The sequence below is a fragment of the Peromyscus californicus genome, unplaced genomic scaffold (assembly GCF_007827085.1).
Source record: "Peromyscus californicus insignis strain IS unplaced genomic scaffold, ASM782708v3 Scaffold_21__1_contigs__length_65335640, whole genome shotgun sequence".
Lineage (NCBI taxonomy): Eukaryota > Metazoa > Chordata > Mammalia > Rodentia > Cricetidae > Peromyscus > Peromyscus californicus.
The window spans coordinates 194,760-205,421 of NW_026294514.1; the positions used below are offsets into that span (position 1 = coordinate 194,760).

A 10,662-nucleotide genomic window follows, 5' to 3' on the forward strand; every position below is an offset into this window, starting at 1 on the left:
CCAGTGACACATCTCCTCCAAGAAAGACACTTTTTTTTTTTTTTTTTTTTTTTTGGTTTTTCGACACAGGGTTTCTCTTTGTAGTTTTGGTGCCTGTTCTGGATCTCGCTCTGTAGACCAGGCTGGCCTCGAACTCAGAGATTCTCCTGGCTCTGCCTCCTGAGTGCTGGGATTAAAGGCGTGTGCAGCCTGGCAAAAGACACCTTCTAATCCTTCCTAAACACTCTAACAGTTGGAAACCAAACACTCAAATATCTGAGCCTATGAAGGATATTCTTATTCAAACCACCCCAGCACATTTCATCACACTCCTCAGAATGGCATGAAATTTAAAAGTCATGAATTGCTTGTTTCTAGATTTTTCTATTGCATATTTCCAACTATAGTTTGTCTCAAGTACCTGAAACCATGAAAAGTTAAACTTTAGAGGTGACTGCTGTATCTTTCCTTAAAACCCACCTAAGGATTAACTCCTGCCTAGGCAGGAAGGAATAAATGATAGCATATGGAGGAGGAAGCTGAAAATCCCTGTCCTCATTTTTTTTTTTTTTAAGATTTCCTCTTTCCTGTCAATCCTCTGGTGAGCTTTGGAGACAGTGTACCCCTTGCACTGCAAGCTGCATTGTCTTAGACAGTCCCATGAGTATCTAACAGCACTATGGAGTTTCCCCAGTTTGCCATGGTAATCCTACTGCCAGCCACTCTTGACAAGGTTTCTACTAACCTGGGACCTCCAGATAGTGTTTCTGCTTCTTGAGGCACCTATCTTAGTACTAAAGTTCCTAGGACCAATAGACTAACAAAGCAACTAGACTTTAAATTTTAGTACATTTGAAGTATGAAAGAAATTAGACTGTCAATCTCCAGGCTCATTCTGCACCAAGAAATGAGTGATCTCACAGAAAAACATAACAGTCCTCTTTGTGTTCGTATGTGGTATGTGTGCTGTATGTCTATGCATGTTAACATGTGTGTGGTCACACATGTGTATACAGGTACACAAACACATTTGCATACATGCATATGGAGGGCAGAGGTTGAGGTCAGGTTTCTTTCTCCTCTTCTCTCTGTCTTACATCTTAGATCCAAAGCTTAATTGCATTTTGGTTATTTTACCCTCTAGGCATTCTCCTACAGGAATTTTAATGCAGAGGGAATATTATGTTGGAATGGATATTTCTACCAAATAAACAGTAAAAAATTAAAAGCTTATGTGGAAAAGATCTCTGAGTTGATTTTAAAAGGAATATTAAGACTTCATCAATTAGCAGGAATAGACAAGCAGAAATTATAGTACCTTCAACTAATGATGAATTGACAAATTATGGGCAGAAAGTGAATCTTGGCAAAGAACTTGCAGTAGTTTTTTTTGTGGGGGGTGGGGTGGGGAGAGATTAACAGCAAATATCCCAAAAGTGATAGAATTAAACTTATAAAAAGAGCTAACTGGGCCGGGCGGTGGTGGCGCACGCCTTTAATCCCAGCACTCAGGAGGCAGAGCCAGGCGGATCTCTGTGAGTTCGAGGCCAGCCTGGGCTACCAAGTGAGTCCCAGGAAAGGCGCAAAGCTACACAGAGAAACCCTGTCTCGAAAAACCAAAAAAAAAAAAAAGAGCTAACTGGATCCTGCTTCACAATTGTATGGGAAACACCAATATCTGGAGCCCCTACAATTTATACAGACACAAACAAACAAGGAAAGGCAGGTTACAAATGAGAAAATTTAAGTAAAGTGGTTCAAAGTCCTTATAATTCTATCCAAAAATTGGAATTATATGCTATTCTGATGGTATTAATGGATTTTTTGGAACCCCTCAATATAGTTACTGACTCTCAGTATGCTGAAAGTGGTCTTACATGTTGAAACTGCAGAATTTATCTTTGGTGAGTCAGAATTAACTTTGTTATTTATTCAGTTACAAGAAATAATCAAGAATAGGAATCATCCCTTATATATAACTCATGTCCGATCCCATAGAGGTCTGCCAGGCCCTCTAGCACGAAGAAATGATGAGATTGGTTAACTATTGCTAGGAAATGTACTGGAGGCCTCAGAGTTTCATAAAAACATCATGTCAATAGTAAGGGTTTAAAAATGAACTTTTCTATAACCTGGCAACAAGCCAAAGATATTATAAGGAAATGTCCTACTTGCTCTTTTTACAGTCAAACTCCACTACCAGCAGGATGTAACCAAAAGGGCACTCAGAGGAATGAAATATGGCAGATGGATGTTTCATTTTGTAGAATTTGGAAAATTGAAATATGTACACCACACCATTGATACCTATTCAGGATTTCAATGGGCAACTGCTCTGAGTTCCAAAAAGGCTGATTCTATAATCACACATTTGCGAGAAGTTATGGCCATCTTGGGTATACTTATACAGATTAAAACTGACAATGCTCCAGCATATATGTCTCTGGTAAAATTTTTGGAAGTTGCTTACTTGCATTTCTTGCTTACTTAGGTAATATTATTTCCTTCTCAGGTCTCTGAGGGAGTTGAAGAGTAGATAGTTACAGTTATAGTTTCCTTGTTAACAAATTCAGAACAGAAACTCACTAAAGAGGTGTAAAGTGTATAAGTTTGAAAGACATCAAAGGATAGTTTTTCGTTGGTAATACAAGTTAGGATAGAAAGTGAATTAGATACATTTTGGACTCACCAAAATAGGATAGATAATGAAGTATTTTCACTGAATCTGTCAAATGTTAATGGACTAGACATTGTTAATGTAATTCTTGACTGTATATATTCTATATCCTTATTGTACTTATTGTATATAGTTTTTCTTATATTAGTTAAAATCTGTTATTATTTTAGACAAAAAAGGAGAAATATGGTAATATTTTGTGCACCCCAATAAAAATTATCTGGGGATCAGAGAACAGAACCAGCCACTAGATTAGATATAAAGACCAGACAGTGATGGCACACACCCTTAATCCTATCACTTGGGAGACAGAGATGTCTGGATCTCTGCAAGTTTAAGGCCACACTGGGAACAAAGCCAGGTGTTGTGATACCCACCTTTAATCCCAACACTTGAGATCTCATGCCTTTGCTTGTGTGTACACAAATGTGTACACCTTTAATCCCAGGAAGTAAGATGGCAGAGCAGAAAAAGGTATATAAGGTACGAGAAAACAGGAACTCACTGTCTTGAGACTGAGGATTTCCTAGGGGTAAGAGCTTGTGGCTGGCTTGTTCTGCTTATCTGATCTTTCAGCTTCACCTCAATATTTGGCTCCAGGTTTTTTTTTTTATTATAAGACCACTTAAGAGTCATGTTACAAGGGTGTCTTTGGGGTAACCTAGTTAGCCAGGTGCTCTTGAGTGCTTAGGATTACAGGTGGGCATCACACTAGGTTATTATGTATGTGGGTGCTAGGATCTAAACACCAGTCTTCTGTGGGCAAGCGCTTTATCCACCCACTGGGCCATCTTGAAGCTCCCAAACACTCCTTTTCTTAAACATCTACAGTGGTTTTTGTTCAGTGTTAAATCCAAGTTTTAGATTAGAATGGTATAGAATGCCTTCTATGATCTTCCACCTCTTCACATCCATCTCCCACTACTTGTACCCAGTTCACTTTTCAGCAACTCTGAAATCATTGCTATTTCTTTCACACAGCTTGCTGTTTCTTATTTCCTTGTCTTTGTATATGTCCTGGAATGCCTTTATTATCTTCTAAACTCTATTTTCAGGCTAATTTACATTTGTTCTTTAAAATCAAGCTCCAGGGTCCATGAATGGTTCAGCTTGCAAAGCTGCTTGCTGCCAGGCCTGATGACCTGAGTTAAATCCCCAAGGCCAATGTGGTGAGAGGAGCAAACCTGTCCTCTGGCCTTCCCATGTGAGCCCCACCTCCACCATCAACCATGCAAACAAATCAATACATAAATGTAATTTTAAAAATTGAAGTCCCAACTCTCATGTACCCTTCCATGAAACCATTCTTAAAGCCCTAGGCTGGTTCAGACATCTCCTAAATGTTTGTGTACTGGGCAGCAACTGTCCTTTAGCTACATGTGTGAGATCAGAAGCTAGCTCAAGTGTTTGTATCCTAGCATCTAACAATGTCCACTGCACAGATGTTTAATAATCACTGGATGAGTTTTAGTTAAAACAATTAAGATTGCAACAAAGAGCAATGATGATGTTAGTGTCTAAAGCACAGCAGAAGCACTTGTAAGCTGACAGATTCTAAACTGCATTCTGAATTTCAGAGAGCCTCTCAGTTTTACAACACCTGCTTCACTGTTGGCTCCATCTGCAGCAGATGGTAAATTTTTTTACCAAATGAATTATAAGAAATTGTGGTTACTATTTCGTTGTGAGTAGTGGGGGTATTTTATCATAAGAACCTGAGTCAGTTAACCTCTGTAAGCTTTATCTACTTTAAAGGATAATTTTACCAATATATGAAAAGCCCTTATCACAGCTTGGAACAAGGCAATGACTTAAAAACAATATTAGAGTGAACTATAATTTACTGTATCTTTAGGAAGATCCTTCTCTGGGATTCAGAAATAAATACAAGTCTGAATAGAATGTAAACAAGTTATATTGATTCATCTCACTTACCTTTCTGCTGACGATGTCTGGGAAATCGACCAGCTCTCTATAGCTACATGGGAACAAAAAGTTACAGTATCAGGAGAAGAAACTCAGGCTAAATAAGTTTAATATTAAAAGTTGAAATTGCAAACTGGCCAGTCATGGCTCATGTCTTTAATCCCAGCACTTGGTAGGCAGAGGCAGGCAAATCCCTATGCGTTTGAGGCCAGCCTGATCTACAGAGCTAGTTACAAGACAGCCAACACCAAGACTACACAGAGAAACCCTGTCTCGGAAAACCAAAAGCAAACACACAAACAGAAAAGATGAAATTGTGTGATATTTACCAAATGTCATTCCTTTCGGGAAAACATCTTCATTCTGTTTCAAGGGAGAAGATCAAAATGTTAGAGAAATAGCCCAACTATCAAAGTTAATTTTTTTTTATAAATTATTCTTATGTGTGCTTTTGAAAAATAGGAGAGAATGATCCATCATTTCTTACCTTCTGAGAAGATGAACTTCCATTTTCCCATAGTTCAAGCTTTTTCTTAAAGAATTCACAAGTTCTTACAAGGATTATCTCAAAAGCAACACCCAAGAAAATTAAAAACAGGATTGGTATCCAAGCATTGTTAAAAATCCAGGAGTCTAGAAAATCCCATATTGTGCCAAATGTATTCTCATCTAAGATAGACTTCAATTTTTTTTTAAAGAAATGATATATTTTTGACATAATAGCCTGGTATCTCATGCAGAAGGCATTGATTTTAGAAGCCCCCCAAACACGAAATGCTGCTCTGTCCATCTATCTCATAAGCACATACAAAGCTCTGCCAGGAAAAAAAAAACTACTTCTAGCATCATTCAGTGCCTGTGTTCAATGGTGCAGTGCTTGCTCTAGGACTGAGTAAAGTAAGGTACATGTCACAGTGGGTGTTTAACTGAGCTCACAGAAACTCCTGCAGTGACAAAAGGTCACAGGTTAAACATGTACAGTCCATGTATGGTACTAGTATTGGAAGTATGTAAGCTAATTTTTTTGTTTGTTTTGTTTTTGGTAACGCCTTGCACTACATAGCCTGTGCTGACCTGGAACTCCTATGTAGTCCGGGCTGGCTTTGAACTAGAGATCCTCCAGCTTCATCACAGGTGTACAACACCTCTGTTGGCATTATTATGTAGTTAATCTTTTTTTTTTCTTGAGATATGGCCTTCTATAACACAGGGTAGCCTGGAACTCTTTATATAGCTTAAGCTGCCCTGGAACTTATGGAAATTCTTTGCCTCAGCCTCCCAAGTACTGGGATTACAGGAATGAGCCACCACACTCAGTTTGCATATTTTTTTAACTAAATAATTTTCTATTTAACCAAAACAACAGTTTTATATACAATCTCTTAACATAATTGAATTGTTGCCCTAATGAAAAAATATGTAGAGTTGAAGTTAGAAAGCCATTTAATCCAATAATTTCTCTTCCTATCAGCAATAGTGTATTTTATGCTTCTTTATAGTCAAGAAAATATAGTTCTTTCTTAGAATAAATGTTAACTGACAGGTGTAACAAAAATACTGGATGCTGTAACTAGGTATGGTGGCATATGCCTTTAATTCTAGCACTCAAGAGTCAGAGGGCAGGCAGATTTCTATTAGTTCAAGGGCTATCCTGGAGTACATATGGAGTTCCAAGACACCGAAGGCTACTAGTTAGATCCTGTATCAAAAACAAAAACAACAATTAAAAACAAAACTTGTTTTCCTACTTATCTAGAATTTGACATATTCTACATAGTTTTTTAGTTTAAGTATGTACTGTTGCCACTGTGTAGAACATATGATAAACTGTGTCTATCGATCCTGTATAACTTCTTGGAACATTTATATTTGTTTTGCTACAGGGTTCTGTTTTCAAGTTCCCCATTAACAATCTATTCATACATTCAAAACCAAAGTCAGACTTTTGAATGGCCTATTGGTGAATTTCCTTTTGATCAGAATCAAGGGTGGGTCAGAGGCAGATCTAGACAGATTAGACCCTAATCTAAGCAAGTAGGCCTGGAAATTCACTAAGCAAGCACAATTTTAGTCACAGGATAGTGTGAACAACATCATTTTTGGATGTATGGCCCCTCTCCTTTGATGATGTAATTAATATTTCTTGGGTTTCATTTATTCAGAGTTGAGGAAAAAGGTATTTACTCTGCTGAAGTAAACTCTTTAGGCCTCCTCTGAGTATATCAGAGTTACTGAGCTTACTTTCCTCAGTACTGGGGCACGTGAAAGAAACAACACATTCTAAACAGAGTAGACTAAAGATGTTTGTGTTTACCTTGGGTTCATTCTGATCTTGGATTTTGACTTTGCAATGACAGTCCTCCAGAGTGCATGGCAGGGATTTTGTAGCTCTAAGAAACCTTTGTAATCACTGTTTCTCAAGTATGCCTTCACTTCTGTCTCCCTACACATGCACAGTGGCAGTGAATTTCTAAAAGAACCACTTTCCTTAGATTTTTAAGTCTTTTAGGTTTTCTTGGGTAGTAGTGGTGGTGGATTTTCTGTTAAATTTAAAGCAGCAGAACAGATAATTTGATTTCTCTTGATGGCAAATTTTCTCAAATTCTTTTAATGTTAAGTAACTCAAGGGGAATTCATTATAGTATTATCCTCTGTACTCCATGTTCCCAAGTTTTATGGCATTGAATCCCTAGCTAGTACTCCACTGACAAGCTCTTACACAAACCACTGGCTTGGAACAGCCTCTAGAGCTTTGTGGTGTGTTTCCTATGTAACTGCCTACTGGGATGAGACTGTTTTGTCACATAGATGCTTCCTTGCATTGGAAACCCCTTCTGAAATCAATCATAAGTAAGCAGCACAAAAACACATATATTCTTAATAATCATGAAGGCAAATGTAAAAATTAGAACATCTGAGAGATAGCCCACTACTAACAGTATTTAAGGACATAGGAAGTGACTCAGGGATTCTTTTTGTTTTAAAACCTGATTGAATGATTTCGTATTTTTCAACCTTTTTGAATTTCAAGACAAAACTTTCATTTTAACAAGAACTCTCAATAATAAATGTATAAACAAGCCAGGGGTTGCTTGTAATTATGAGTTAATCAAATAGTTCAATTCAACTCAACAAATATTAATTCAATATAGTGTAAGACACTAAATCCAAGAAGTACTTAAAGGATGAGTGAAAAGCATTCCTTGATGTGAGTTTGTAATGGATATGGGATGGTGTCAGAGTGTGACTGACAAAGGAAGAACATGCTTGTCTTAGTTAGAGTTTCTAACTAAGTTTCTAACTAAGCAACACCATGACCCTGGCAACTCTCATAAAAGGAAAACATTTAATTAATTAAGTGGCAGCTTACAGTTCAGAGGTTCAGTTCATTATCATGATGTCGGGGAACATGGCATCATGCAGGCAGACATGGTGCTGGCTTCAGAAGGCAACAGGAAGTGGATTGTCTCACTGGAGTGGCTTGAGCATATATGAGACCTCAAAGCCTGCCTCCACAGTAACACACTTCTTCCAACCAGACCACACCTACTCCAACAAGGCCACACCTCCTAATAGTGCCACTCCCCTTGAGGGCCATTTTTTTTTTTTTTTCAAACCACCACAATGCTTTGGTCTTTGACAAAAGATACTCTGTAAATCAAGGAAACCTGCAAAGAGTGGGGGAAAAACTGTTTTGAAGAATGAATATCAACAAAATGGAAAATCACAGGATGAGACAGAAAGGTTTTCCTTTTCACAAAACTAATTCAAGTTGCTGCATTAGGGCTACAGGTTTAGAATATGAAGGAGGACAGGGACAGAGTGTTGATAGGGTCCTCTCCTGAGGCCACCTTTGGAAGCTCATATTTTAAACTTGAAATACCAACTGATCAAAGCAAGGAGACAATTAAGTGGGAGCATCATTTAAAATATTGCAATTGGACAGTTTTTCCCATTGGACACCTTTGTAACACCTATTCCATCCAGTCCTGACAAATTGTGTTTGACTCAGGTAAAAAGCCCAGTCATTGTAATAAAACCCACTATCTCATATACTAACTAACTAAAACAAATAAACATGAGTGGGTGTCTAATTATTAGAGGCAGCAGGATGGCTCTTTTAAAAATATTCAAACAAGGTTTGGGACTCCTTTTTTTAAAAGTTTTATTTATTTTGTGTACTGTGTTCTGGCTGCATATATATGCCTGCACACCAGAGGAGGGCATTAGATCCCATGTGTGAGCCACGATTGAACTCAGGACCCTTGGAAGAGCAGCCAGTGCTCTTAACTACTGGGGAAAAACTAAAAGGGATTGTGTACTTTCCCACTAAACGCGGCAATAAGCAGGGAAGCATACAGGGTCTTTCTTTCAGTATTCATTTCAGTTTTAGACCAACGGCTCATTGCTAAGAGTTAGAAATTTTTATCAACCATGATTAGGTACATGGTTTTCAAATGGCATGCTATTACATAAAACAGCATAGTAGTTTCTTATACACAACTCAGGGATATTAATTTTTATTTCTGTTTAAAGTATCTTGGTTGCTGTCTTAGGGTTACTACTGCTGTGATGAAAAACTAAGAAGTTGGGAGGAAAGAAAGTGCTGCCAGGCAGTGGTGGCACACCTCTTTAATCCCAGCACTCGGGAAGCAGAGGCAGGTGGATCTCTGTGAGTTTGAGGCCAGCCTGGTCTACAGAATGAGTTCCAGGACAGGCTCCAAAGCTACAGAGAAACCCTATCTTGAAAAACCGGAAAAAAAAAATTTGACATGAAACTAGTCAGTAGTCTATATTCTACTTAATTTTAAGTTTCATAGCCTCACTACTAACCTTCTATATTCTGATGGTTTGCATAAGTTTCCTTTTGTACTGTCCATCCTTTCCCTACTATATTTTTTTCTGTGGTGCAGATTGAACCCTGGGCCTCATTCATGCTAGGCAAGAGCTCTACCACTGAGCTACATTCCTAGCTCTAATTAGTTTAAATTGTAGTTATTATTATTTGTCAGTGAACTTATAGTTGTTAATGGACCAATGGTTATATTTCTGATAGCTTGGGGCATGCTTTTTGGCTTACAATGTTTTGACACCTGTAGTATTTAAAAAAACTTAAATATTCATTGTTTACACATTTTTAGAAAACTTAAGTCTTGTTCAAGAAATCAGTTAATCAAAAAGTACTATAGTGATAAAGAAAATTTGCAATTGTAGTTATATGATTTTCAACTATAATATGAATGACCTGAAGTTACCTAGGTTTTCATTTTTTTTTTTTTTTTTGAGACAGGGTTTCTCCGTGTAGCTTTGCGCCTTTCCTGGAACTCACTTGGTAGCCCAGGCTGGCCTCGAACTCACAGAGATCCACCTGGCTCTGCCTCCCGAGTGCTGGGATTAAAGGCGTGCGCCACCACTGCCCGGCTTCATTTTTTTTTAAATGCCATATCTAAGGTGGAAAAAATAACTAAAATTGATCTACTCTACCAGGGTAGAAGGAATGAGGGACATGGGCAACTTGAAGCTTAGTGCCTAAGGGCAGTTGACAAGCTACTAGTATAATTTAGTACAGAACCATTCCTTATTTTAAAATTATTTACAAATTTAACACTAGTCTCATTTTGTGTACCTTCTAAGAACCCCTAATTCTGCCTAGATATAGCATACACTAGTCAAACTATTTAGCTATGTTTAACTTTCTCTTTAATGCATCATCTATTGATTTCATACACTATGTTGGAAACTCTCAGGTATTTACTCATTTTTGCCAACCTGTTACTGAAGATTTGTGTTTGAAATGCACCTCCATGATCTTTTGATTGTGTTGAGCCCAGGGTTTCAAAGCTGCAAGTCCATCACTGAACATCATTCCAACACCATCCCTTTCACTTTGTCTCTATGTGCACATGTGGATACATTTATGCTCCACCTTACTTTTAAAGACATTGCCTCTGAACTTGGAGCACACTGGTTTGGTCAGACTAGCTGGCCAGCAAGTCCCAGTGCTAGGTATACAGGGCACACTGCTTTTGTGCCCACATTTTTACAATGGTACTAGGAATTGTATTCAGGGACTGGCAAGA

The 10,662-nt window shown here is 38.0% G+C and overlaps 1 protein-coding gene across 1 annotated transcript in view; it reads right to left on the reverse strand.

The window, feature by feature from the left end:
* Ccdc168 (coiled-coil domain containing 168) overlaps positions 1–9,767 on the reverse strand; it is a 33,685-nt gene extending 23,918 nt beyond the window's left edge. Inside the window, exons 1-3 of the mRNA XM_052749340.1 lie at positions 5,070–9,767; positions 4,912–4,945; positions 4,592–4,634 (exon numbers count right to left, since the gene is read on the reverse strand). Coding sequence (XP_052605300.1) covers positions 4,592–4,634; positions 4,912–4,945; positions 5,070–5,372 — 380 coding nt within the window. The 5' untranslated portion in view covers positions 5,373–9,767. The remainder of the gene's footprint in view (positions 1–4,591; positions 4,635–4,911; positions 4,946–5,069) is intronic.
* Between the last annotated feature and the right edge of the window lie 895 nt (positions 9,768–10,662).